Below are 26,281 nucleotides of genomic sequence, written 5' to 3' on the forward strand. Positions count from 1 at the left end.
TCCCATCCGGAGCTGTTGCAATTGTATTTATTTAAAATATTTGTGCCCCGCCTTTCTTCTTCAGAAAAGGACCCAAGGCGGCTTGCATCCTTGTTTTGTTTTTTTTTAAAAAGTATCTATCAAAGTGTTGGGAAAATAAACAGCAGCATTTCTGCCGGCTTTATCCACTTTGTTGTTGTTTCTGAAGCGGAGTGAGGTCCAGCTTAGCAAACACAGGATCAACATGGAGCCAGAACGAGCTAGGAGGACTTCACCAGAAATAAACATTTTTTAAAAAATAATCTGGATTGTGTGGTTCTGAAGAGGAAAATACAGCACCTCCAGCGCCAGTTGATGGGCTGGGACCCATTTATGTAAACAAGTGACGTTGCAACTTTAAAAGATGGAAATGTCACGCTGATGGAACGAAATCTTTAAAAAAAAAAAACCCAACAGGATATGCTTCGTCATCGTGACATTTCAATGCAAGACACCATCGCAGAGGGAAAAATGCAAGCAGGGGTGCAGAGGCATTTAATTACAAGCAGAACAATGTAAGGGGGGGGGAGAGGATTTTGAAATAAAGCTCCAGAATAAGAATAGGGGCCACCCCAACCCCAGGGTGACAGGAAAGAGTTACAGCTAATTACGGAAATGCAACATCCTGTCAACCTAATTTGTACCCTTGTGCAATATCTGTCTAGGGACTCTGGCTTCTCCGAAATTCCATTTTCAGCTCAGATTTCCCTAGGCAAAACATGGAGGTGGTGAGTTTTTTTTTTTTGTGATGTCATAACTCTATGGGTTGCATGTGTTTTATAAACAGTTTTTTGGGCAGGAAGATGTCCGTTGCCTACAACATCTGCTGAACTCCTTCGTACCCCTTTGATTCAAACTTAACCTGAGATACAGCAAAAGAAACCAAACGAAACCAAGAGGAACAGATGAACGATAGAGGAAATTCCTCCAAAAAGTCCTATTGTTTCTTGGTTATCCACTTTGGGCTCAAGTATGTCTCTTCCCGTTCCTGGGCCCACGTGTGCTTCTTTTTTGAAGGAACCAATTTCCACTTTTAAGACTCCATGCAATAAGGGGTGGAGAAATGTGCCCCCTTACATATTGTTGGACTACAATTCCCATAGCTAAGGGTGAATAATTATGGGACCTGGCAGGAACATGCGGAGTACAGTATCACATACTTCCTGTCCCTAAGTTCCACAGTTAGAGTTTGAATTTATTATAGGACAACTGTGTTTTTATTTTACCAAATACATTGATTATGCTCTTGCCGGATTCAGCAAAGTTGAAGCCAATTTGCAAGGGAACTTCAGAAGTATAAAATACATTATCAGAGGAATTGTAACTTTAAAACCAGGAACTGTTTTGGCCAGCAACTCTCTAAATAAAAAAAGAGGACAGGATGTTTACTAAGCAGTTTGTTAATTTAATAACAGAAATGCATTGCCAGAATTATTTGGACAGTGTTTAGGAAACAATTTGTTAAGTACAGCCAGTGTTCTAATGATCCTTTAAAATGTTGTGATAAGACTATGTAGACAATCTGTGTGTGTATGTGTAAAGGGACATTGGTGTTTAGTAAATGTTTTATTAACTACGGGCCACATTTTAGTTGCAAAAACTGGCACATTGGAAGAAACTGAAAATCTACCCACTGTGGCCAACTGTCAAAAGTAAAAATGGCTCATTGTAAAACTTTGGCCAAACAGAGCATTTACACTAAACAGACAGTTGTGTACCCGTTTTGTTTGTTTAATTGGAATTAAACAAACAGACAAATAAATAAATAAATAAATAGCAATGGTGATAAAAAAATGAATTACCAAGAAATCCTAAATAATGTGTAACTTATTTGGAGATAATTTTTTTCATTTTATTTTATTTTTCAAAATAATAGTTTGCAAAATGAAAAAGAAATAAACTAATTTGCTTAGAAGTCCTTTACAGAGTCTAGATTATATTGAAACCATGTGCTTCTCCTCGTATCCACTTCCTCTCCGTGTTATACAACCTCACCCTTTATATAGCTGGTAATTTTAGATGCGGCCTTCTTGGTTTACATTCCTTGAAGAAAAGGAGACTTCTCGTGATGTCAGCAAGACATTTCCAGCCGCTCCACCTGGATTTCCCTAACATTACTTCTGTAGTTGCACTCACAAAATTCTCCCATTTGAGAGATATATGTATATATGTGTGTGTTTATGTGTGTATATACATGTGTGTGTGTGTGTTTATGTGTATACATACACACACATATAGACATGTATGTATGTACATGTATACGTGTATATATACGTATATATGTTGATGTCATTAGAAAAATGCATGTTGTAACAATTTTAGACAGAAAAGGGGAAAAATATATAGGCAAGAAGGCATGGCTATTGAGAGATAAATGCATGTATATCTCCAGATGCAACTGGGGTACGGTCCATTCCAGTTTATGCTAAATCAAACTTACTACTTTCTAAAGTGCCACAAAAATTCCCTTCAGTTTTGCTGTGGCTGAGTAACAGGACTACCCTTCACCCAGGAAGTTTGTTTGTTTGTTGTTTTTCTCCCAAGGGAAGGCTGAAAACTGTATTCCAGGTGGTAGTCTCTCAAAGGAATGAGCCTGGTGGGCAGAAGGTGGACGAAAATCTACAGGTGGGCTTTGGGTTGGTTTAGCAGGTGCAAAAATCTGGACAAAAAATTGGTGAGCTTGGACTCAGCAAATATCTGTTTGCAACCGGTCCTTCTATCAGCTAAACAAGAGCTGCTGTGCAAGCTTCAGCTGCTACACAGATCACTTGCTGGCATTGTGCAGGAGAGGTCAGTCACCTCCCACTCGGGATCCAGGTGAAGAAATTTTGGCCTGTTTGCATGCTTGCCTGGTCGCCCTTTTGAGCCTCTCCTCCCCATGCTTTCTCCTTAGTCCGAGGCACCAAGCAGTTTTTGATACCCTCCCAGGAGGTTAAAAAAAAGCAAGGCCACAAAGAGAAACAGAAGCCCAGAGGTTTGATGCTTGTTACCAGGGAGACGTCCCCTCTCTCTCCATCTCTTTCTCTCAGCAGCAGAGGCCCAGAGAGAGAGAGGATGATCCAAGACCCGGAGACAAGCTCCATTTCCTTCCTTGGTGCAAAAGGCAAAGAAGAAGGCAGTGCACGTTGCATTTGGATGGGCAGGCATTTAAGGTCATGGTGGGAGTGGGCAGGATGGACCAGAGGGCAATTAAATAAATAAATAAATAAATAAATAAATAAATAAATAAATAAATAAATAAATAAATAAATAAATAAATAAATAAATAAATAAATAAATAAAGAGGCTGGTGACTATGCAAGCTGTGGGATAGATACAGAAGATCTGTCAAGCTTTGTCCAAAGCAAAATGAGATTGCTAAACACAGACATGATTGGGAATAAATCATTCTGGCACATGGAACTCATTGCCACAAGACAGGGGAATGTAGGTGTGTGTGAGAGAGGGAAAGAGAGAGAGAGAGAGAGCAAATCTAGCTTCATTCTGCTTTCCCAAGTCCAACAGGGCTTCCCCCTCTTCTTCTCACCTGGTTCCGCAAGCAGCTTTTATGTGGGAAAATTCCCAACCTTGTTCTAGGCTGTAAATCCTTGATTAGATGCTGGAAAAATGCCTCTGATTCCGTTGGCTTGCCTGCTAGTGATTGCAATTGCAATGGCCAGGAGGGCATCTTGTAATTCTGCCAGTGATATTTGATCCGGAATGGGTCCTTCATGTATACTAAGCACCACCTGATGCTGAAACCACTGCAGGACATATCACACGCGTGTGAATGGGGCAGGCTTCTCTGTTTTGAACATTCTGTTGAAGTGGGAAAGAAAGGATTCTGCACTGTTTTCCTGAGGATCTCTATTCACCAACCTCCTTTCCCCTCTCCATTTTCCTGCCAAAGGAAGTGTGACTCGGTTTTCGGGCGCCTGCCGTCTCAACGGCGTGGGTGCATCCCCAAACAACTAGATGCCTTCTGCTCTTTTTTGGAAAAACTCTCGGGGGATGCCCACAGGTCAGCTCGCTGATTTGCTATCTGTAAGAAATGTCTGTTGCTCATTAGTTTAAAAGAAAAATTGTGGAGCCCTGCCAGGCAAACATATTCTGGACACGTCGTTTTTGCACAGTGGCATCTTATGTTCCCCAGGCTCAGCTGAGCGTGGTGGAGTCACGCGGGTCCATGAACCACATGGAGCCTGGCCTGGAAAACAGGAACGGGAAGGATACATTGGCAGCCACTCACCTCATTAAGAGATCGTTCCATCCAGAAATGTCTTCCTTATCTGAACAATACAGGTTTCCCCGCTGCGCTGCTTCAGATCTCCTAAGAGATTTTTACAATTCAACCCAGAGAGAGCCCCAGCTGCCTTGCCCTCCTGCAGTCTCAATTATTTGAGATCGAGGTGGCCAGCATCTTAGGTGCTCTTCTGGTCCTCCAAGCTATGTTCCTGAGGGCCAGAGAATATCTCCTCCTTCCTCTCCAGGAATGGTGAGTCTCCATGACAAAGGGGCCACCGGGCTCTCTCTGGTCCACCACCAGCGACTTGACCTAGACAGCCTGAATGGTGCGATTCTGTTGACCCAGGCAATGCTCAGCATCAAGTTCCCAGAGCACAGTGGGAAAGTGATAGTTTGGAAAAACGAGCTACGAGTGCCAGAATTCCCTCGCCAGCATGGCCACTGACCGTCTTAGGAGTTCCAGGAGTCATAGCGCAAAAAAAACCCACTTTTCTGAACGCTGCCGAGGGCCCAACAATGCAGCAAACACACCCTTTGGAGAAAGTTGATGGACCCATGGAAGGGTGGAGAGGAAACCACTCTTAACAAGCAATCTTGAATGAATGGCAAGAAGCAGGCCAAGTTGCATCACCCTCCCAAGAACCGAGCGCTCAGAAGCGAAAAGGGGTCTAGTGTTTTCATGACAATTACCGAGGATTTAATACCATGGTCCTCCTGCAGCTGTGATGTGCTGTGTTGTGCTGACCCAGTTTGCTCAGGACCATCCATCTGTGACTTTTTGAATGCAAACCTTGGTGACTGGGTGGAGATAAGATAGGAAATGTCAGAGAAGCACCAGGTTTGGGCATATTTCAGAGTCAGTACCTTGGACAGTTCAAAGAGCATTGTTTTAATCCCTGGGAGATGAGGGATGGATGGGTGGGGAGGATGATAAGGTTCATCTCAGCCAAGCTGGGTCTTGGACTACAACTCCCAGAAATCCTGACCAGCACAGCGAGTGGTGAAGGCATCTGGGAGCTTTAGTCCCAGAACACCTGGGGATCCAACGCTGGGAGCCCTTGATCCAAGACCTTATAGCTGGCTCTCTGAGCAGAAGGTTAAAAACTGCTCTTCACACCTTATTCCGGGCAGGTGAACATTTGCAGCGCATGGATGAGGTACGTTCAGGACTTAGAAGCATACATATGCAACTTTAGTGCCTTGTCTTTTCCAGGAATCTATCACGTCGGGTGGCGTTGGATGCAGTACGGCGTGGGGGTTAGAAGGTTAAGAAATCTGGGTCCTTTTGCCCCAAGTGAACCGTGAAACCCACTGGGCAAGGCTGAATGGCCAGTGGCTCTCTCTGCCAGGTACCTCGCAGGAATGTTGTGGGTGTAAATAACTTGGGGAGTGGAGGAACCACACACACGACCTCTTCAGCTCCTTGGGAGGAAGAAGGGCATATAAATGCAACAAATAAATCCTAAATAAAACATTGACCCTCCTGATTCACCGACTCTCCCTTGCCTGATCTTGCAGAGCTTGGAGAAGTTGCTTTTTGAAGAGGGCACAGGATCCGTAGCCAGCAAGGGAAAAAAAAGAAAAAGGAACTTTTCAGGAGATTGAATCCTGATAGCAAGCAGCCAATCTGGTCTGTATGTAGAGGGGAGACTGTCTGGGATTTCCATCTTGAAAGAAAGCGAATAGTCATAAAGAACGGAAGGTTTCAGCCTCTCAGAGCTATTTTACAGACCTTCCAGAGACTCCAGGGGGCTTTGCTGGAGGTGGGCTGAGATGTTTTACCCAGGAGGAGAGCAGATAGACCCAGAGACAGAGGTTCATTTTTGGAGTTTTCCTTCTAGGTCTGAGGCTGAGACTTGCCAGATCCTCCCATCGAGGCACGAATGCCAGGACCCTCAAAGGCCCATGCTTGCCTAATTGCTGCATTCTCACGATAATTATGACAGTTGCCTCTTAATTGCCAGCTTTGCCCTAGCTCCAGGAACAGCAAATTTCTCCACAAGATGTAGCATGAAGTATTCGCCTTAATTATTCCCCATTTTGAAAGAGAAGGGGAGGGGAAATGTGCATAGAGGCATCTAGATGGGCAGCAGTAACGCATGGCTTTCCTGCCAGGGCCCAGCCTCGGGAGGCTGGCGGTCCCTGGACTGGTGCCCTCCTGGTGCGCTGGCACCAAAGCCTCCTCTTTGTGGGGAGAAAGAAACGACATTTCAGCCTCGCCCTTCAGTCCTCAGCTTCCCTTGCACACTTTCCCCTGTTGTTATAAAGTTATCAAGCCAGGGTGCAGCCCAAGAGCGGAGTTTTGTGCCGGAGGCTTCTTCTTGAAAAGGATGTTTTTATTTTTTGTCCCATGAGCATCTTAGCCCATGGTGTGGCCGTTCAGGTGACGTTGCCGCCTGCAAGCCTCCTGAGTTGGTGTGGTAAGAAAGAGGCCGAGATTTCCAGGTGGAGAGGGGCTCGGCCCACCGGAGGGAGAGGACAGACTCTTGTTGGAGGGGTATTCTCCTTCTGAGTCAAGGGTTTGCCCAGGAACACAGTGAAAGAGTGCTTTCAAGCATGTGCAGAGTGCCCATCCTGCTCTGGGGTAAGAAGACAAAAAAAAAAAAGGTGTGTGGTGCATGCTCTGATTGGCTCGAACACGTTTGCTCCTGTGACAACTAAATGTGTTTTTCTCTCTCTCCCAACTGTCTGGTCCCACTGGTCAGGGTCGCCGTGAAGAGGAGTGGAAGGAGCCGTCCTGGGAATTAATGGGAGGAAAAGAGGCTTGGAAAAAAAAACACACACACAAATAAAACTTTGAACGCTGCTTTTCCTTTGCCTACACTTTTAGCAAATTCTTTGCTTGGATCCCTTGAGAAAAATCCTCTATGTTTATATAAACAAAGTTCCAGAACTAAAACAAAGCTTACTGGGCAAGCATCATAGTTTCAGTCAGTGCGATTTATTTGCAAAGTTGTGGCTCAGCCTTGGGGGGAGGAGAGGGGGGTTTGACTGCTTTTGAAACTCCCTTAGAGTATGGGGGAAAACAGATAGGTGGCTCATGTTGGGGATGCAGAGGCGAAGGGTTCTGCTGCTGTTCTCCCGTCACAGATGTTGCGTCAGCCAGTCCAGGAAGGGGGAGATCCCGGAGCAGGGGCTGCATCCACTTCGAAGCAGAAGTCGCGGGGTGTTGAATGCCACGAGCGGCAGAGTAACGAAAGAGCGGGCGGCGTTGCATCAGCAGAGCTGTTCAGACCGTCGGTTGGGCTCACCTGCCAGTTTCACACCCTTGGCCCACTTCCCATCCGCCTAGAATTTCTCCTCTGTTCTGGCCGGGGGTAAAAACCACATCATTTCTTTATTTGGCTTAAAATACTAAGATGTGGGTGGGGTGGGGTGTTTCTAACACAGCCGGATGGGTTGCGCTAGAGCAAGCCCATTCCCGGGATTATAAAGTGTTCAAAAGGCAGAATGTGGGGAAGCACATTATTTTTGGAGACGGCAGTTGCAGACTCCTCCAGCTAGCATGGCGGAAATCCAACCGATAAAGCTCCCTCCTTCATTGCGACCTCCCAGCTATCTCCTGCCTGTGAACTCACCTACGGCAGCAGCTCAGCCTTATCAACCTGGAGGTTTTTGAGGGTGTGGGACTACAATTCCCATAACCCCCCCCAGCCAAAATGATGAGGGTGCAAGCCCCTTTGGGCTGATGTTGCTATCGTTGGCTGTTCACAGGGTGACCTACATGCATAACCCCCCACTCCCCATTTGACCCTTATAACAACTTTAGGTAGAGAGTGAGGATCACAGCAGAGACGGGATTTGAACGCAGATCTCTCATGAGTCCTAAGGAAAACCCCAGTCAGTCTTGGGATACTTTGAATAACACCCTGCTTTATTTGGCATTCCATTTGAGAAGCCCTTGGCTTTTCATCTGATGTACCTGATGCGGAAGGTTTCAGCCCATGAAGTCATGCCAAATGAAATGTTAGCTTTCGAAAGCAAGATCCGCTGTTTTCCCTCTCATGAACTGTTATGGCTACCCTTCCCCCTGGACACAGAGTCTAAACCCAAACTCCCCAACGTTGTGCAACTTTCCATTTGTGCCGGACTGCGACTTCCACCATCCCCAGCGGGCAGAAAAATCCCCCACAGTTGTAAAACAAGAAAACAGGCCTTCTATCTCCCGACTTGAACTGTGAAGGTCAGGTTTTTAAATCCCACGTCAAGGCCAGAGCCTTCGGTAAACAAAGCAAGCCTCACAATCTTTTTTTGCCGGAACTGTTTGTTCGAGCGACTTTGCTACAGATAGCTTGCTCCTTTCTGGAGCTGACGTCCTGGAAAAAAGGTGGAAGGCGGTACAATTTGGCTCTCCCTAGATTAACCAGAAAGGATCCCGCGTCCCATATTTAACAGCTGCTGATGGAATTTTTCAGGTTTGGGTGGAGAAACTGCAAAGCGATATACTCACACAGTTCGTACCTATAGCAGGCAACCGGGTACATCAATTGGGGTAGATTAAGAATTGCATCCTCTGCTCATGCAGTTTGCAATTATCACTTGCTGGGACGACATTTCCAAGAATTCGCCAGCCAGCTGATGGGGTTTTGGGATGTTTGTGTGGGGAAGTTCCCAAAAAACTGCATTTCCAAATTCTGCAGAACCTAATGTCTGCACAGTTTCAGCATTTGGTGGCCGAATGAGACTTCCTGGAGCGGAAGGATGCCTGGCCTAGAAATAGATTCATGGGCCCTGGGAAGAGAACCTTTCTCCTGGATCACGACCAATGTGTTGTTGTGGTGTAGTGTGAACAAAGGGCACTAGGCCCACACCTGTTTCATGCAACCTCTCCTCCTGCTCCACACCTTAAAAGTTAATATCTTTACGGATGGAAATTTTCACGGGCTGCTTTGTGAAAGCTTTCGCTATTGTTTCCCCGCTCTGCTTCACGCGAGCACCTCCAGTCTCCGTGGAAAATTGCCTTTATAACTGCAAAGACAACAGGAAAAAATTGATGGAAGGAGAAAAAAAAAGATGGATAAAAAGCTTATAGGGTATAGACCGTGGAGATCTGGAGGGGGGAGGGGTTGCATCTACCGATTTTCTTTACCTTAAAGTAACCATCCTTGGACTTTGGAAGGTTTCCCTCCCCCCCCGGCTGTTGCCCTTATTTGCTTCTTATACCTATGAGAAACAAAGGAACGTCCTTCACCAAGTTGGTGCCTTTTAAATGTGTTGGACTATAGCTTTTATCACTCCCTGCCAGCATACCCATACTTAACTGGGGATGATGGGGGATATGGCCCAACACACCTTCAGCGTGTGAAAACAGGAAAGGCTACTGTAGAGCTTCAATCCTGGACCGGTCCCTCCAGCGCCTGTTTTTTCCCTTGGGAGAATATGTGGATGGAGGAGGCACCACGCTGTCTGGGTGCTGGAGGCCTCCCCCTACTGGCCATCGGCAAAAGCCGCTCCCGCCCAGGTCAGGTCACCAGGAGCCAGGATCGGGCCAGTGGGCTTGGGGCCAGCCAGGGCTCAGGGTGACTGCCTTTTAGGCTCCATCTCTGACCTAGATTCATCACACGCCTGCAGAGATAACATAAAAGCAAACACGGATGTAATTGGCAAGTCATGCTTGCCCTCTTGATGGGCAATTAGGGCCCAGCGGGTTAGCCTTGTGACCTGCCTGTTCAAATACCGATTTAGAATAAAACAGGTTGTAAAGCCGGGTCACGCTGACCCGGAAAGTCTACGAAGGCACGCAGAAAGGTCCAGAGGTGTAACCGAAGCTCTCCAGCCCTGGGTGTAGGATGGGCACTTCCTCCTCTTGCATGCCGGAGCCATTAAACTGTTGGGGCCCGGAGGATGCTCTGGAAGTCACCCTTCAGGTCAGGTTTTTTAAAAAAAAACAACCACCAACAAAAACAACAAAAAACACTTGCTAATCAGGTGCCCCAGACAAGCGCTCAAGAAAAAGTCTCCAGGAAGGATGGGATTGTTACAAGGAAGATGGAGAAAAAGTCACTCCCGAGTCATAAGAAGAGATACAGTAGCTTTCTATTTCTATTTCTCTCTCTCTCTCTCCCCCCCCCCCCCCGTTCTTAGGCATGTTTTCCAAGGAAAGCACATCTGAGCCCAACTGTGACTTTGGAAAAGTTGCCTGCAGCTTGGATTCTGAGAGTGTAATGGAAAAAATATACAGTATATGCACTTTTCCAGGCTTTGCTTCACCCTCTGCTTTGCCTGTCTGATGTGAAAACAGACACAGCAAAAATTATATGCATTGCATCTCCAGGAGAGAAATGAGAAAACATGCCTTGATCTCACAGAAAGGTCCACGAGGATGGGATAAGGCTTCGAACAGTCGGGAACCTCTGGATATGAGAATGAAGAATTAAAAGAGGCAAGCCAGGCAAAGAGGTTTATATGACCTTTCTGGAACTGGTTTCCGACTGTCTCAGGGCAATGACCACCCAATAGCTTAGAAGGCTGAGCGGAGAATGAAGGGGTGCATTCTTTATCTTGCGAAGATCATAGGGCCACAGCTATTGCTCCCCGCCCACCCTTTCGCTGCTCCTAACAGGGTCAGGGCAAGGCTGGGTGGGATCAGTCACACAAGCTGGATTTGGCCCAATTGCTGTCAGTGGGTGAGCCCTGAAGGACAGATCAGACCAAAGGCTCCTTTCATCCTGCATTCTGTTCATTTCTGGGGCCGGTCTCTTGCTTCTGGGCAGACCACAAGCAGAACATGAAGGCAGCTGTCAGTAGAGATATACTGACCCTGTTACTAGAGGTTCTATATAGTCACTCAGAGCATCAGTTACCACGAGCTGATTCAGTTCCCTTTCACAATCATCCTTTACTACACCATGTGGCAAGGAATTCCGCAGTTTAACAAGGGAGAAAAGTACAGTGATTATCTGTCTGAATCTCCCACCATTCTACTCTAGTGAATTGTTGGGCTCTTGACAGAGAAAGGAAATCTATCCATTTTATATACTTCTATCACACATCCTCCTTATTGGCCTTTTCCTTGTTTAGAGTGGTTCATTGGTCCTTCTGCCCTGGGTGAGTTCTGAATGTTTTTGTCCAAACAACTTGGCACTGGATGTTGTTCAACTTCCGGCTACTCGCAATGAGTGCCTGGATCCGGTTACCCTGCTACAAATGGAGAGATATTTAATTCCAAAGTTCATCATGCAATAGGCAATCCTCTCGCCCTCCACAGGGCCCTAGATCACTCTACATACCAGAAGATTTTGTTTTAAGTGTTTCACGGACGTTTTATTTCATTACATCACTCTACGGGCCGTACAATCGCTCGCCACAAACAAACACGCACGCACAGTTATGGTCCCTCTTCGACTGCAGATGTGCCACAAAGACATTTACGTGAATCAACAGGTAAGGGGCAGTGGACTGGCAACTAGAGGGTGGAAGAAAGTGGGGTGCTGGATGGTTGCTGGAAGAGGGGGGTGGTAGAAACTTTCTCTCCCCCCACTGCCCCTTCCGCAGGGCAACCCGGCCATGAGCTAGGAACTACCCACCCTCTGCGTTTTTCTCCATGCCAAGGAAAAATCAGGACTAGAAATCCAAATGGATGCCCAATTCACGTGGTTCCCCCTCCATCCCCCCGCCAGCCTCCATTGATGGGGTCAAGTGGCCAAATCTACTCTGAAGAAGTCACTGATTCCGGGAACTGGTGACATGAGCCTTGGGGTCAAGGGGAGGGGGGGAATGGAAGGGCACAACCAGGCGATCTCCAGCACCACCGACTCGGTCCTCCCTGCGCTTCACTCCAAGGACTGCAACATGAGAAGCTGCTTCAAGACTTTTGTTTGACTCGTTTCTCGGATCTCACCTGCCAAGAACATCTCGTCCACCACAGTGTAGACCTGGAGACACAGAGAGAAGACATGGCTTGGTCAAGACACAGGAATTCCCCGATCGCTCTCTGCCTGTCTCCAGTGCTGCGAAGCATGGCTTGGTCAAGACACAGGAAGTCCCTTCTCGGGCTGTCCCCTGTCAAGGGCAACCTTAGACAGCTGCCTAGCGCCACCTTGTGGAAGGGCGACATCAACCGGTCACTCAACCCACTCCTTGCTGGTGTGTTCCGCCCTGGACTTGGGATTCCTGCCTTGAGCAGGGGGTTGGACTCAATGACCTTATAGGTGCCTTCCAATTCCATGATTCTAGGATTTCAAACCAGCCCCTTCCTTTCTCTCTTTCTCCCCCCACCCCGGAATGGAAAGGTCAAGGGCCAAAGCAACTAACAAACCTGAACCCACCTTGTAGAAGTTGAACACCAGGTCCAGTTCGCAGACGTTGTGGAAATATTCATTCAAAACCTGGGAAAGAGAAGGAAGCCCATTTTTTACAGCCCGGGAGAAAGAAGGCGTGTGCAGTGGGAGGTATTGTTACTGGCTGAGACGACCTCTGCCCAGACCCTGTTCGCAAGGGAGGGGGCTGTCCCGAAGGCAGGGTGGGGTCGGGCACAGGCAGAAGGCTCAATTCCCCAGGATGTCTAGGTAAGGGGAACTCATGAAGCCCTTGAGGGGGGTGCGAGGGGATGCCTCTTCTGTCCTATATACTGGTTAGTCGTGAAGCTGGAACCTGCCTCCTTTCTCTCTATCCTGCCTGTGTTCTCTCTCTCTCTCTCTCTCTCATACACACACACACTTCCAGACACTCATTTACAATTTTTTCTCATCCAAATCAACTCATTCATCCATGTTACTTTCTCTCCAACCCAAACAACCCCCTCTTCTCTGTCTGGCTATCAACGGTCCCTCTCCATTCCTGCCACTGGGCAGAAATTAGGACTCTGAAAAGCTTGCATCCATGGGACCTTTTTTCAACGGCTTTGCATGGGGAGATGGTGAAGGGAGCTTTAGCCCTGTTGCTTCCCACCTGCGACCCCTCTTTGGACATACCAACAACGCTTGGTCCCCTTCCTCAAGCATTCCCCAGTAATCTCTTCCTTGCCAGCTGCTTTTTTTTAAATATGTGAAACAAGGGGGAAATGTAGAGGGGAGTCTGAGCACCCCATCTCCTAGCCAGAGTTCAGAAGTGTTTCTCGTTCAGGGGGGCAGCAAGGCACACTTCGTCAGCCTAAAACGGCAGACTCGGCTCACCTCCACAAAGTTGTGAATGGCTTCCAGATACGCCAAGTTGTTGTCATTCACATCCACGCAGATGCAGAAATAAAGCCCCGCGTAACGCCTGTAGATGATCTTGAAATTTCGGAACTGGAAGGAGAGGAAGAGAGAGCAGCAGTCACCTGGGGCAGCAAAGTGACACCCACTAGGAGCAAAGGCAGAGCTCCCCATCCAGAAGGCTGTGGTTCTGTAGGATGTGAGCCAGCACCAGGAATGGGCACGAACCGCCAGTTTGCTCCACTTCATTTTTTGGCTGAACCGGTCTGCACTTCCCAGTACCTCCTCCTCGGGCAGACGTCCACTCAGAGGCAGCACCTGGAGGAGGCGGGGCAGAGAAGGCAGAGTGCTGCCTCTGAGTGGACGACCACTGAAGGAGGTGGGGCTTTGAAGCACTGAACACTTGTTTTTAATGCTATCTTGGAAACTCCACTGAAGATTATGTGAAGGGACATAAGCAGATAACACTCTACAATGCGAGGAGTAAACATTCTGCCGAAAAAGATAGGCGCTGGGGCCAATGATGCCAGAACCCACTAGCCAGGCAGCATTACTGATAAAGGGTGCTAAGTTCACTCCCAATATGAGCTGCAGAAGGACAGAGCGCGCCAGCTCTGGAGGGAAAGGGAAGCATCAAGTGTCCCACTATGATGTGTCACCTCAACAAAGTTGGTGTGCTTTGCATCCCGGACGGTGACGACAGCATGGACCTCCTCAATAAGCTTCTGCTTCTCATCATCATCAAACTGCATGTACCATTTTGCCAGGCGTGTTTTTCCGGCCCGGTTCTGGATCAGAATAAAGCGAATCTGGAAAAAGAGAAAGCCGCCAGATCAGACAACAGGGCTGGGATTCAAACTGCACCTCCCAAATTACTGGTACCAGGTTTTCAGTGGAATTACAATGGTAGTACATTTCCAGAGTATATAAAACCATATGATCATTTTTCCTCTGATGAAGCCCCTGAAGAAGTAGGTCATGCTGAACAGGTACTCACTCAGAGACACTAAAACCAACCTCCTTCAAAAGCAAGATTCCAGCTGGGGCTCTGCATCAATTACACCTGATACTAGCACACACACACACATACACACACAGAGTATGATGACTGACATTTGAAACTTTAGGGCACACGATTCACATGAGTTCAGAGGCTCTCGGCTCTTATCTGGTTTTCCTTTGCTTGCCAAACCCAGCAGCTGCTTTGCTCCTTTTCTTGCATGGACTGGACATGAGGAACCTCCCTGCCTCCCCCAAGTTCTTCTTCGGGGGGGGGGGAGGACCCTTTTCCTGAGGCCTGTTTAACTCCTCTTCCTGCCTGGTCAGCTCATGATAGAGGAAAGGAGCCCATCAGAGTCAGCAGAAGCAAAGGATGGCCGGCTCATTATCTGTTCCAACAATTCATAACAAAGTGTCTTTTTAAACAGTCTGAATGGGCAGTCCTAACAAACAACAGACTCCTTTTTTTTCTGTTCCTGGTCTCCCTGATTGACCAGGGAACAGGACAAAGCTGTCTCCCGTCTTCAGCTACTGTCCAAAAGCAATTCTGTTTGCAAGGAGGCTGGATACAAGGATGAGTCAATATAGGCAAACAAACAAGCCACTCTGCCCCATTGGCTCTGGATGCTTTTATGTGTGAGCCCCCACCGAGGCAACAAGCCAGCCACTTTGCAATACGTCAGAAGCAGACAGGGTAAACCCTTGTCCTCAAATAATCCAGAACTAAGAGGTCTATGCTCTTTTCTGAACTGCAAAAGTGGGCCAGGCGATGGTGAATAAACAATCTGTTTGGCTGAGAATAACATCAACAAGTGAGCGAAAAGGTAACTGCCTGAATTTATCTCATGAGCTTCTGTAAAGGAAATGCACTTCCATAGAAAGCTGCAAGGGAAACGAAAGTTGTGCAACTTCCCCAAGATGTCACAATGGTTGCCAGATATGGCCTTCCCTTTAGAATCTCTCCTCTTCCAGGAATTTATTTGATAAAAAGTGGCATAAAACCATACACATAAAAATAATCTTGGAACTGCAGAGCCGGAAAGGGCCCTACGGATCATTAAGGAGGCACCCTGGGGAACTGAACTCCCAACTTCTGGCTTTGCAAGCAGAGACTTAAACCACAGAGCAAGTGAACACACTGATCTTGAGAATTCATGGGGTTAGGGCAGGATCTGATTTTCCAAATAGTACTACATGTTCAGCAGTTTAAGTATCTGGCTGCAGAGCCAGAGGTTGGGAGTTTGATTCCCTACTATGCCTCTTATGAGCAGAGCCAGCCTGGGTTGCCTTGGGCCAGCTGCAGAGTCCCCCAGCTGACCACGGAAGAAAGGAAAGTAAATCACTCCTGTGTATTCTCTACCTGGAAAACCTTGAAAAAGGGTCACCATATGTTGGAACTGACGTGACAGCAAAGAACGATTATTAAAGAAGGAAGAAAGCACAGCATTCTGCCACCCACTCCCACAAGCAAACAATATTCACTGCTCGGAGCTTTGCCGTCCCTTTGTGTGCGCCCTCTGGTTAAACAGGGCTCCAGCATCACACCTTGAGGCCATCGTTCAAACTGCTTCCCAACTGCCCTGAGTTCGCATCCTTTGCACCAGCTGAAGAACTCCACAGCATGTATTCCCACGTGACAACCCACCTGGGCCATGCACATCAAGGTTTCCGTCGCACTGTCAGTCCCGATTAAAGTGGAGCTGCTGAATCAGTACATCCACACGGAGGTAGGCTCCATTGATGCAAGGGGTCTACTTCAGTTGTGACTAACAACAGGATCTAGGCCTATGGATGTCATCCCACAAACACAGGGTGTGCTACCAATTCTCTCCCAGACGTCTTGACTTCCTCCGCCAGGGAATTCTACCAGCCGCCTGGTGACGGTCTTGCTTCCGCGCCCGGGACCCCCAAACTCCAGCACAGCGAGGGCACAGCTGCCAGGAGCTCCCCTCCACCCCCATGGCTTTCATTTTGCCACTTTCCAACCCGCCATGCCCTCTCTACCCTCCAGGGACGACAGGCACCCCCACACACACACCCGCCTGTCTTAAGAGGCTTCTTGTGTGAGCACTGAGGTGGAGCAGGAGCTTCCCACGCCCCAACACCCGGGACCCCAAGGCCAGCATCAGGACAGCGGGCAAGAACACGGGGTTTTCCATTGCTGGTCCACTGAGGGCGAGACTGACCAGGAATCCTGTGGCACCCCTGAGGCTGACACATTGCTGTCTTCCAGGTGGCACAAGACAATGGCTTAAACGCTGTTTCAAACAAGCTTCCCCCAAAACTCACATGCCCCCCAGGAGACCCCAATTTGTCCCCCCCCCCGAAATTAGGCCTACACCCCCCCCTTCCCCCCGCTTTCTTACCATAGTGAATGCTGCTCTCCTTCCCCACAGAGCTCAGGCGCCTCTGGTTCAACTCCCCCACCCGGATTCCTTTTTTCCCCCCCTTCTCTTCCTACCGGATATCCGGCAAGGCGCCTGGACGCACCTTAGCTTCTCGGGAGTTGTAGTTTAAAGAAGCGCATGGGTGGGAATTTTTCCCGGCAGGCTTTGCAGTAAGAAAGTCCCCTCCTCTCCCGCTCTGCGTGTGTGTATATATACTGCACTAGCGAGCCATGTGACGAGCGTGTGGCATGCTGGGAAGTGTAGTTTATTGGGTCCGGGGAGGATAAAACCGCAAGAAAGGCTTGTACAGCAGGTAGCTACGTAGTTTTTAAGAGGCAGCTGCCACCACTAGGGGGCGCCAGGGGCACGTGTCCCTCGCCCAAAGCCGGGCGCTGGACTAGAGGAGTGAAGCAGAGGCCTTCGGAGCGTGGCACTGCTAGAGTTTTACTTTAGCTCCAGGCTTGGTCAGGCCTAGTAGGCCTTAAGGGGGGGGGGAACTCAACGAATAATATCCTAATTTGCCTATGTTTCAGTAAAATATGGTATTATTAATCATTGTGAAAAATACCATGTAGCTAGATGGGCAGTATCTAAATTGAACAAATAAATTATGTAAACATCACAAAAGTGTATTAAAAATACAAACCCTTTCCCAAGATTTTGCTGTGACCACGACTGAGAAATCACATTGGATGGTCTGGTTGAAAAGTGACATATAAATGCTTTAATGTTGATAAGGATAATCATAAGCAGCTTGACTTGCTTGTTCTATTTGCGCTTTAGCAAACATGCACAGTCTGTCATCTTAGATGCTTGCGGTTTTCAATATTTGCAATTTGTGGTTTTAACTGTGTGTCTCAATGCAGACCACCAACCACCCCGATCGTTTATGAGGAAGAGTGTAAATTGAACAACTGTTGCTCCCGATATTGATATTTCAATGTTCTGTGGGGTACTTTGCTCGGCTATTGTGTGCGCCGTAATTTAATCCCTATCCTAGCCCTCCTGTATTGCTCACAAGAGACGTACCCCCTCCAACAAACAGGCACAGGTTAATAGAGAGGGACAACTCGACAGGGCCCTGTAAATCTGCTAGCCAACCCTGTTCAGAGATTCGTTTCTCCCTTAATTCCAGATGCAGCACTCTTCTTGACTTACACAGGTCTGATAGACAGCCTGAGGGATTCTGCTCAAATCAACAATACCAATCTTTTGGGAAGCCACACGGCCGCCTCTGCTCAGTTATGTTTGAAAGGGAGCAAGATTCGTCCCAAGAAACTAGCCCGATGGTTCGTCCAGCGAATCAAAAGCTGCAGATTGTTCACCATATTTGTGTACAGTGTCCTGGCCTGGAAACGGCACTCAGCTCAGAGGTGTTTAGGATAAACTACGTATGTTGCTTCCTGGCATCAGCTGACAGAGACCTCCCATTCTCGCTCAGTTGGCACAATTCACAGGAGAGGCAGCATGTCTCCTTGCTTGACTCATATAAAATATGATTTGTCATCATTATGAAAAAGAAGAAAGAAAGAAGAACCAGCTGCTCAGCAGACTTGGGTTCGGTTCCTTTCAATCCTGGACCTCAACGGGTGACGCTGGTGACCGGCCTGTTCTCCTTTGCAGGGCTATTGCGAGGCTAAAAGGTGATTTTAGGAAAAGGAGGGCGATGGACAACCATCTCGAGCTCTGTGGAGAAAAGGCGAGACCCACAAGCCCCAAGTAAGTTTTGAAATGTTCATGGCAGTCTGGGGCACAGGATGGAGAAAGAATAAACATGAAATGGTGTTCGGTGGAGGGAGACAGAACTTCTCCCCGGCCAGATTTTTTTTCCATGGAGTTTACAGCTTTCACTGTCCGGGAGCCTCAATGCAAAATATTGACATAGCAAAACTACTCCAGTCACAAAGGTCACCACAGAACAAACAATTTTGGTTGAAAACTAACAAACACTGGAAGGACGGGTCCCATTCCCACCCCCTCGGCAGGCTTGGCTCCCCTTTTCCCTTGCTGTGCAAAAATGTTATTTCCTGGTGCTTCCCCAGCAGTTATTTTGTGTCAGCTTTCTCGCTTCCTAATGCCAGATCCTGGGGGAAACATATTCCCAGCTCCATGCCCTTCAGCGTTCCTTTCCCAATGATGGTGGTAGCAATGATTCTAACAAAAAATAGGCCGTGCATCTGTTTCTTTTTCTGATGCACATCTATTTATTTATTTGTTTATTTTTTTAAAAAAATGTGCTGACTCTTTCCCTCCCTTCTGAACCTGGCAGAAACCGTCTGGCTACACCCTGGCTAGCGGGTTGGGCACCCCGGTGGGCAAAGGCAGCACCACACAGAGGTGGCGATCCACAAAGCAGCCGCAGAGCCGCAGGCACGGATTACACAGGAGCAATTGGATCGGGCGGGAGGAGGGAAGAGAGGTGGCTCCGTAGACACCGGGCACTCAGCGGGAATTGCTCCAGGCGGCTGAGCGCGCGGGCCGTGGCCAGGCAGGCAGGCAGGCAGGCAGGCTGGCGCGCCCCGGGAGGAGGGGGGGGAAGGCGCAATTTTGCGCGCTGCCCTTCGCGGCGCGCGCCCCGGGAGGGGCCTTTGCAGCAGGCGAGGAAGAGGAGGGACGCGTCTCCTAGCAGCAATGCACGCCGCCCAGCCCGACGCCCGCGGAGGGCCACCGGGTGCCTGCATGGATGCCTGCACGGAGCCCCAGATGCCGCCTCTGCCTCCCTCCCTCCGCCCGCCCTCCCCTCGGGGGGCACCGCATGCCCAGCCCAGCCCGGGCAGCGCCCCGCGCTCGTGCCCGCTCTCCTCTCCCCCCCATCCCTCCCAGCCCCTCCCCCTCCCCGCACCGCGCACGCGCCAACCCCCCCCTTCTCTCTCTCTCTCTCTCTCCCCTCGCTTTGTGGAGAGGCGGGAGGGGAGGGGGAAGAGGGACGGACGGACGGGCAAAGCCGCATTGGACGCGCCTCAGGACGAGGAGGCGGGACCCGTGGAGGGGGGGAACACGGGGGGGGGGATAGGCGCATGCGCAAAACCCACGGCCATAGCCGCCGTGAGGTCCAGTCCAATCCCGACCCGCCCCTCGCCTGGCGCGCGCTGGTGTGTTCCCTCTCTCCCCCCCATTGCTCCCCCCTTTGCGCACGCGCGCCCAATTCACACAGACGCACAAACACACGCACACAAAACCAACCCCTTTGGTAGACGGGTCGGGAGCCCCGCCCACTTCTTCGCGCCCCCCCCGTCTCTCTCCCTCTCTCTCTCTCTCGCGAGCCGCGCCCCGCCCCTTTTCTCCTCAGGGCCGGCGCGCGCCAGCCAGCCCGCCCTCCCGCTCCGCTCCTCTCTCCCCCCCACTTCATTCCTTGCCGACGACGGCCTCCCCCTTTTCTGGTGGGGCTGCGCGCGCACCACCCGCCGGCGGTCTCGCGCCCTGTGGCTCGTCCTCCCTCCCCCCCCCGCGCTCTCCCTCTCTCTCCTGCGCGCGCGCAGCCTCGCGCTGTGTCTCCTCTGAGGCGGTGGGTCGCTCGATGGTGCCGCCGCCGCCTCAGCCTTAGCCGCGAGGCTCCTTGTGAGGCGAAAGAAGCCGCCGCCGCCGCCGCCGCCATTATTCTTACAGGCCGCCCCTCAGGCTCTGGTTCGGTCGCCGTCGTCGCCGCCCGCCCTTCGTTCCCCTCAGGGCGCCGGGACCGAAGGAAGGAAGGAAGGAAGGAAGGAAGGAGGGGAGAAGCTGAGGAGAAAGAGGAAGGAAGGAAGGAAGGAGGGAGGGGAACATGGCGCCGCCTCCTTCTCCTCCCGCTGCCGCTTCGGGTCCTTCTCCGCCCCGCCCCTCGAGCCTGGCCCGGACCCCCCCTCGCCGCCGATGCCGATCCGGTAGGTATTCCCAGGCAGGGATTGGGACCGCCGCCGCCGCCTCTTTTTCCTCCTCCTCACCCCCATCCTCTGCCATCGGCCCCGCCCCGGTTCCCATTGAGGTGGTGGTGGTGGTTGGGGGGGGGGAGGAGGAGAAGAAGAAGAGAAGGAACAATGAGGACGAGGCGGCGTCGGCTGCTCCCCTCTTTCCCTCCTCCTGAGGGACCCCCGTTCACCTCGGGTGTCGGATCTCCCGGGGAGGCGGGAGGGCGTCCGTGGATAACGAGTATCCGTGACAAGAGAGGGCGGGTGGGGGGGGGAGGGGGAGGGAAAACGGAACGGAGGGATCGGGGAAGGGAGGGGGGTGTGGTGCAAAGAAAAGACCCTTCCCCGCCAGGGGGTGGGGGAGGGGCAGGTAGCGCCTCCTCGTCCCCCTCCCCCTCTATGTATTTTCTGCTCCCCACTTCAAACCCCCCCTTTGTAGGACGAGGTCTATCGAGGGAGGGAAGGGAGTAGCAAAAGCCGCAAGGGGCAATAAATAAATAAATAAATCTCTGTTCTTGAGGAGGGCGGCGGCGAAGGAGAAGAATGTCCCACCCGTCCTTTTCTTTCTTCTCCTCTCTCTATCCCTCCCTGCCCCCCCCCCACTCCCAAACAGCATCAGCTCCCAGATCCTGTTTGGGCGACTAAACTTCAGGTATTAAGAGCAGCCTTTCTCTCCCCCCCCCCCTTTCCTGCTTTGTGCATATGACAGCCTCAGAGGATGGATCCTTGCCTTCCTGGAAGAGTGGGGGGAGTAAGAGAGTCCCATCACTTCCCAGCTACTGAAGGGTTGAGGGTGGATAGCTTGGAGGCAAAATATGGGGTCTTTGGAGACTTGAGAGGGTAAAAGTGAAGGGAAGATAGTCCCTTAGCTCATCTATACCCCCCTTGTGGGTGGAGTGGTAATTGAGGCAGAGGTGGATAGAGTACCCTCTTAGCCGGATGCACTGGGGAAAAATGCTTGAGGTTGGGAAGGGGGTGGTATGGCAGTCCTTGGAATAATAATTGAGGTGAGGTCAGAGGGGGATAAGGGGTTCTCTGTCACACACACACACACACACACACCCCGAATGTCTGGTTTGGTCTGAATGAGAATGGAAGCACCAGTCACTGCTGTAGTTTTTCCTTGGGGTGTTTGAGTGAGATCTGGTCTTGGTGTCATGGAGTAAATACAGGGCTGAAGAAGGAGAGAAGTATGGAAGAATCCTTTCAGGGAATGTCATCTCTGGGTGAACCTTGGGCAGTGGCTGCTATTTCCTGTAGGATGGGCCCTTTATCTCAGATGCATACCTGGGGACTGGAGTGGGAAATTGGGCCATATGTTGCCAGTTGTTTTCTCTCCCAAAATGTGGTAGTCTTTTTCTCCTACTTTTGAAAGACCTCAGATGTGTTGAGAAGAAGCATCAAGAGGGAAGTGAATCTTTTCTTTATGCTCCATTGAAGCTGGGGAATGACGCTGTTGCTCTTGTTTTTGGAGGGAGTATATATTCCTCAAGTGTGTTTGACATAAGGAGGAATAGAGGATATTTTTTTTCTCCTCATGGTGAATGCATTTTTCCTTCCCCACTTTTCTGCATAAAAGTATAGTAACACTGGCATTTTTCTTCTGTAACCTTCTTGTAGGGCTTTCTGTATAGGAAATGTGCAGCATTCAAAGCAGTTTGTAGCCTCTTTTGTTGAGGGCAAGGTTGTGGGATCTTTTTTTTCATTGTTGCTTGCTTCTCTAGCTAAACTGGGACACCTCTGAGCTTTCTGGAAGAAGAAATAGTGTAGTCATTATGTGTGTGAGTTAGTGCTATGAAAGTTTGCATGTTAATATGCTCAAACCCAGTGTGTGTTTTCCAAATAATATTTATCAGTATGATATTAAACCTTTTAAGATGGTGACAGTACAAAAGATGGTTGACCAATGTACCTGGAAGGATGGTTACCATCTTATTCATTATGCCTATTGTTGCATGGGGACATAGGGTTATATAGTATCAAAATAATCTTGGATTCTTGTAAACATCATCTAAAATGCAGAGGGGAAAACTGAGGAAATGGGTTGTCAGAGAACATTGCTCTCTTCTGACTTTTGCCATGAAGTTTCTTTATTTCATGAGTTTTTCCCTCTTAATATCTCTGTAAGTATAAAGGTTCTTTTACCTCCTAATATTGTATGTACAGATTATATGTTTCATTGCTTTTGTGTTTTCCTGAATAAGAATGGTTGTGTAAGTGGGAGTAGGGGCCTTTTACATTAGAATCTCTTATATTTGTAGGCTTTTTGGGAAGGATTATTTGCTTCAACTTTGTGGTGTTTTATAACATGTAAAGATGTTATATTTCTCTGGTTCAGGATTAAGGAACAGTCATTTTAGCACTCCTTTGACTTTACTTGGCTTTGAGCTTACTTAATCATTTGAAAGGAAGAAATTTCTCCAAACATAAATGTATCAGATTCTTTCAATACTTACAACTCTTTACCTCATTTTTTGGTCTTAGTTAAGTATCCATCTATGTCCAGGTATTGTCATACAGCTTCCTTTTTTAGTTAGTTCTGAAATAAGTTGGAATGTGCACAGCTAAATGACAAGCAATGGGCACTCCATTTACTGTAGGTAAACTCTGGTGTCTACTTTTAGTCATTAACTGCATTGTAGGGGCCCTGACTTGACCTCTAAGCTAGGCTGACACATTTGTTTAAGGATACCTCTTACAGTAATTTGAGAATGTCAGTAAATACTGTTTGATAAAATTTATTTATAATTTAATGATTCTCATAACAAGATAGGTAACTGGGCCTTTAAGGTTTTGGTTATCTAAAATTAGTTGGCTAGGTGAGCTTTAGGGCTTTTCTGAAAGTTCTCTTCATCGAGCATTTCTAAGTGTTTGAGGTGGTTAGGTAGGGTTTTTTTTGGTAACTTAATTTTTATAGAATAGCTCACTGAGTTAGGTATCTGACTGTGTAGCCAGAGGTTAGAGGTTCAATTCCCCATTGTGCATTCCAGAAGAGCCAAGCCTGTGTAACATAGGGCAAGCTGCACAGTCCCAGGGCACCCCTACCTGAAGGACCGCCTCCTTCCATATGAGCCTACCCGGCAGTTAAGATCTAGCCAGGGGGCCCTTTTGAAAGAGCCTGCCCTCAAGGAGGTAAGAGGGATGGCTTGTAGACAAAGGGCCTTTTCGGCAGCTGCCCCCAGACTATGGAATGCCCTCCCGACTGAAATTTGTCTGGTGCCGACGTTGATGACATTTCGGCGCTAGGTCAAAACCTTCCTGTTCCAGAAGGCTTTTAATTGAAATAACATCAACTGTGGGTCCTGATGGCAATTTTAATTGTATTTTAATCATTTTATCTTTTATTGTATTTTAATTGAATTTTAATTGTTGTAAGCCACCCAGAGACCTTTGGGTAGAGTGGGCGGCATATAAGTTAAATAAATAAATAAATGGAAGAAGGGAATGGTAAACCACTTTCGAATACTCTCTGCCTAGGAAAACCCTGAAACGGGTAGCCATAAATCAGAATTGATTTGACAGTTATTATATTACCAATAGAAGCTTCTAAGTCTAGTTATATCTTTTAAGTCCCGCATGCAGAATAATAAGCTGGATCTACATGCTTGATGTTGGTATGAATAGGATCTGGTCATTCAACTGGTTTTGTTGAATTGGTTCTGCAAAGGATTGTTTGGCTACTCAGACTTTAAGTTTAGAAATGAGTGTACATGAATCTAATCCTACAAATCAGTTACGCCTTGGGTTAGTCACCAAGAAAAAGTGTTTCTTGGTGACACAAGTCAAAATAATTTCAACCAGTCATAAAGTTCTAATTGTAAATTGTGTTAAATAAATCTTAACAAGGGTCCAGAGAGCATGCATAACATTAGCTTTTTCTTTTCTTTTCTGTAAAGTTGGTTAATTACAATCAGTAGGGAATTAATTTCATCTTGAAAGGCCTTTTAGATTCCTCTGTGTCGGAGTACAAGACATTCTGGTCTCAGAAATTCAAGTTGTTCCTTTTTTAGTGAGCTCTGAAAATATTGTGAATACTAGATTTTTAGCATACAGCTATAAATACCCCCCCCCCCCATAAATTGAAGTTCTCGACCTGGCTTTTTACCACCATTTACATTATTTGAGAGAAAAGTTATTTGTGTTTTTCTGTGAGAACATTTTATATACAGTGGTGCGTCGCTTTACAATTGCCCCACATTACGATTGCCTCGCATTACGACGATGTTTTTGTGATCGCAAAACGAATAGGGGTTTTTTTGCTTTGTGATGATCGGTTCCCTGCTTCGGGAACTGATTCTTCATAAAACGACGATTTTACAACAGCTGATCGGCGGTTTCAAAATGGCCGCCGGGTAAATAAAATGGCTCCCGCCTGTTTTCTGGGACGGATTGCTCGCAAGACAGCCAATGAAAATTGCCGCCCTATGGAGGATCTTCGCTGGATGGTGAGTTTCCAGCCCATTGGAACGCATCGAAGGGGTTTCAATGCGTTTCAATGGGCTTTTTATTTTCTCATTAAGACATTTTCGTTCTACAGCAATTTCGCTGAAATGAATTAACGTTTTAATGCAAGGCACCACTGTACTGTACTAAGAAGTAGACAGCTTCAAGGAGAACTGTTATTCCCCTATCTCAAGCTGGGCAGCTGGTTTGATAGATGCTTTTTCCCCCCGTGCTAATTGTTCTGAAGGAGACAGTTCAAAACAAATGATACATTTACATCCATTTTGTTCATATGTTGAGAGCTGAAGAAATCTTTGGAGGTAACAGTTCTATGTGTCTGTTGTTGAGGTTCCTTGTCTTGAAGAGTTCTGCATTTTTCAGTGCTACTTCATATTTATTTATTTATTAAATTTATACCCCGCCCATCTAGTCCGAAGTCTACTTTTCTTAGGAAGAAAAAAAATTAGGTCCTTAGGATATGCTAAGTCAAGGAAAACAGTAGTATGTTCAACAGATATTTATAAAAAAAAAGATCTGTGATGTTCTGATGTAATGTAACTGTATTTCAGTCAAGTTTTACTGGTAGAGATGATTAATTTGCCCTCTTCTCTTTGTGGGAGAGAGTTCTTTTAGTCAATCAGTCCAGGCATTATTTGTGTTTATACCTGGTACATCAACCTTTCATATGTTTACTCAGAAGTAAGTGTTGTTCCCTCTGGGTTAGCAATAATAGTTTCAGGATTGTAGCTAAAGTATGTTTAAAAATGCATACCAAGCCAAGCATTTCTTTTGGAGCCATTTTGATTTTGTCTCAAAAAGCAGATAAATGAGTGGTTTGAATTACTATGTCTCAGGAACAAACTAACACTTTGGTGTAAGTGTTTTTAGCTCTGTTCTATTTTGAACAACAGAACTGGCTATTTGGGGATTTATTACAGTAGAGAGATTTTCACATAGCTCTGTAATCCCAATATTACATTCTTTATGAAGAATACTGTGATATTTTCAGCATTAAGTATCCTCTTAAGTGATTTTAATGTGATTACTTGAAATATCTTGATTTTTACACAGTCTCCTCACCTTTGTTTAAAATGGAATTCTTATGTGTTTATCAAAAAGTCCCTAGCTTGCAGTTTCTTCAGTTATTCTGGCATAGGATTGTCTTTGTATGCTGACAGATAGCTTGTCTCTT

At 47.8% G+C, this 26,281-nt stretch overlaps 2 protein-coding genes across 2 annotated transcripts in view; one reads left to right on the forward strand and one right to left on the reverse strand.

Moving 5' to 3' along the window:
* Window positions 1-11,478: 11,478 nt before the first annotated feature.
* On the reverse strand, window positions 11,479-16,941 carry AP2S1 (adaptor related protein complex 2 subunit sigma 1). Its single transcript, XM_020787074.3, has 5 exons — window positions 16,742-16,941; window positions 14,036-14,185; window positions 13,356-13,469; window positions 12,510-12,569; window positions 11,479-12,116 (listed from the first exon to the last, which is right to left on the reverse strand). The coding sequence occupies exons 1-5, from the start codon at window positions 16,742-16,744 to the stop codon at window positions 12,015-12,017; spliced, it is 429 nt and encodes a 142-aa protein (XP_020642733.1). The 5' UTR covers window positions 16,745-16,941; the 3' UTR covers window positions 11,479-12,014.
* Window positions 16,942-20,091: 3,150 nt separating this feature from the next.
* The window catches only part of ARHGAP35 (Rho GTPase activating protein 35), a 62,383-nt gene continuing 56,193 nt past the window's right edge, over window positions 20,092-26,281 (forward strand). The window contains exon 1 of the mRNA XM_020787072.3: window positions 20,092-20,622. The gene's annotated coding sequence lies outside the window, so the exon portion shown is untranslated. The remainder of the gene's footprint in view (window positions 20,623-26,281) is intronic.

The sequence above is a fragment of the Pogona vitticeps genome, chromosome 9 (assembly GCF_051106095.1).
Source record: "Pogona vitticeps strain Pit_001003342236 chromosome 9, PviZW2.1, whole genome shotgun sequence".
Lineage (NCBI taxonomy): Eukaryota > Metazoa > Chordata > Lepidosauria > Squamata > Agamidae > Pogona > Pogona vitticeps.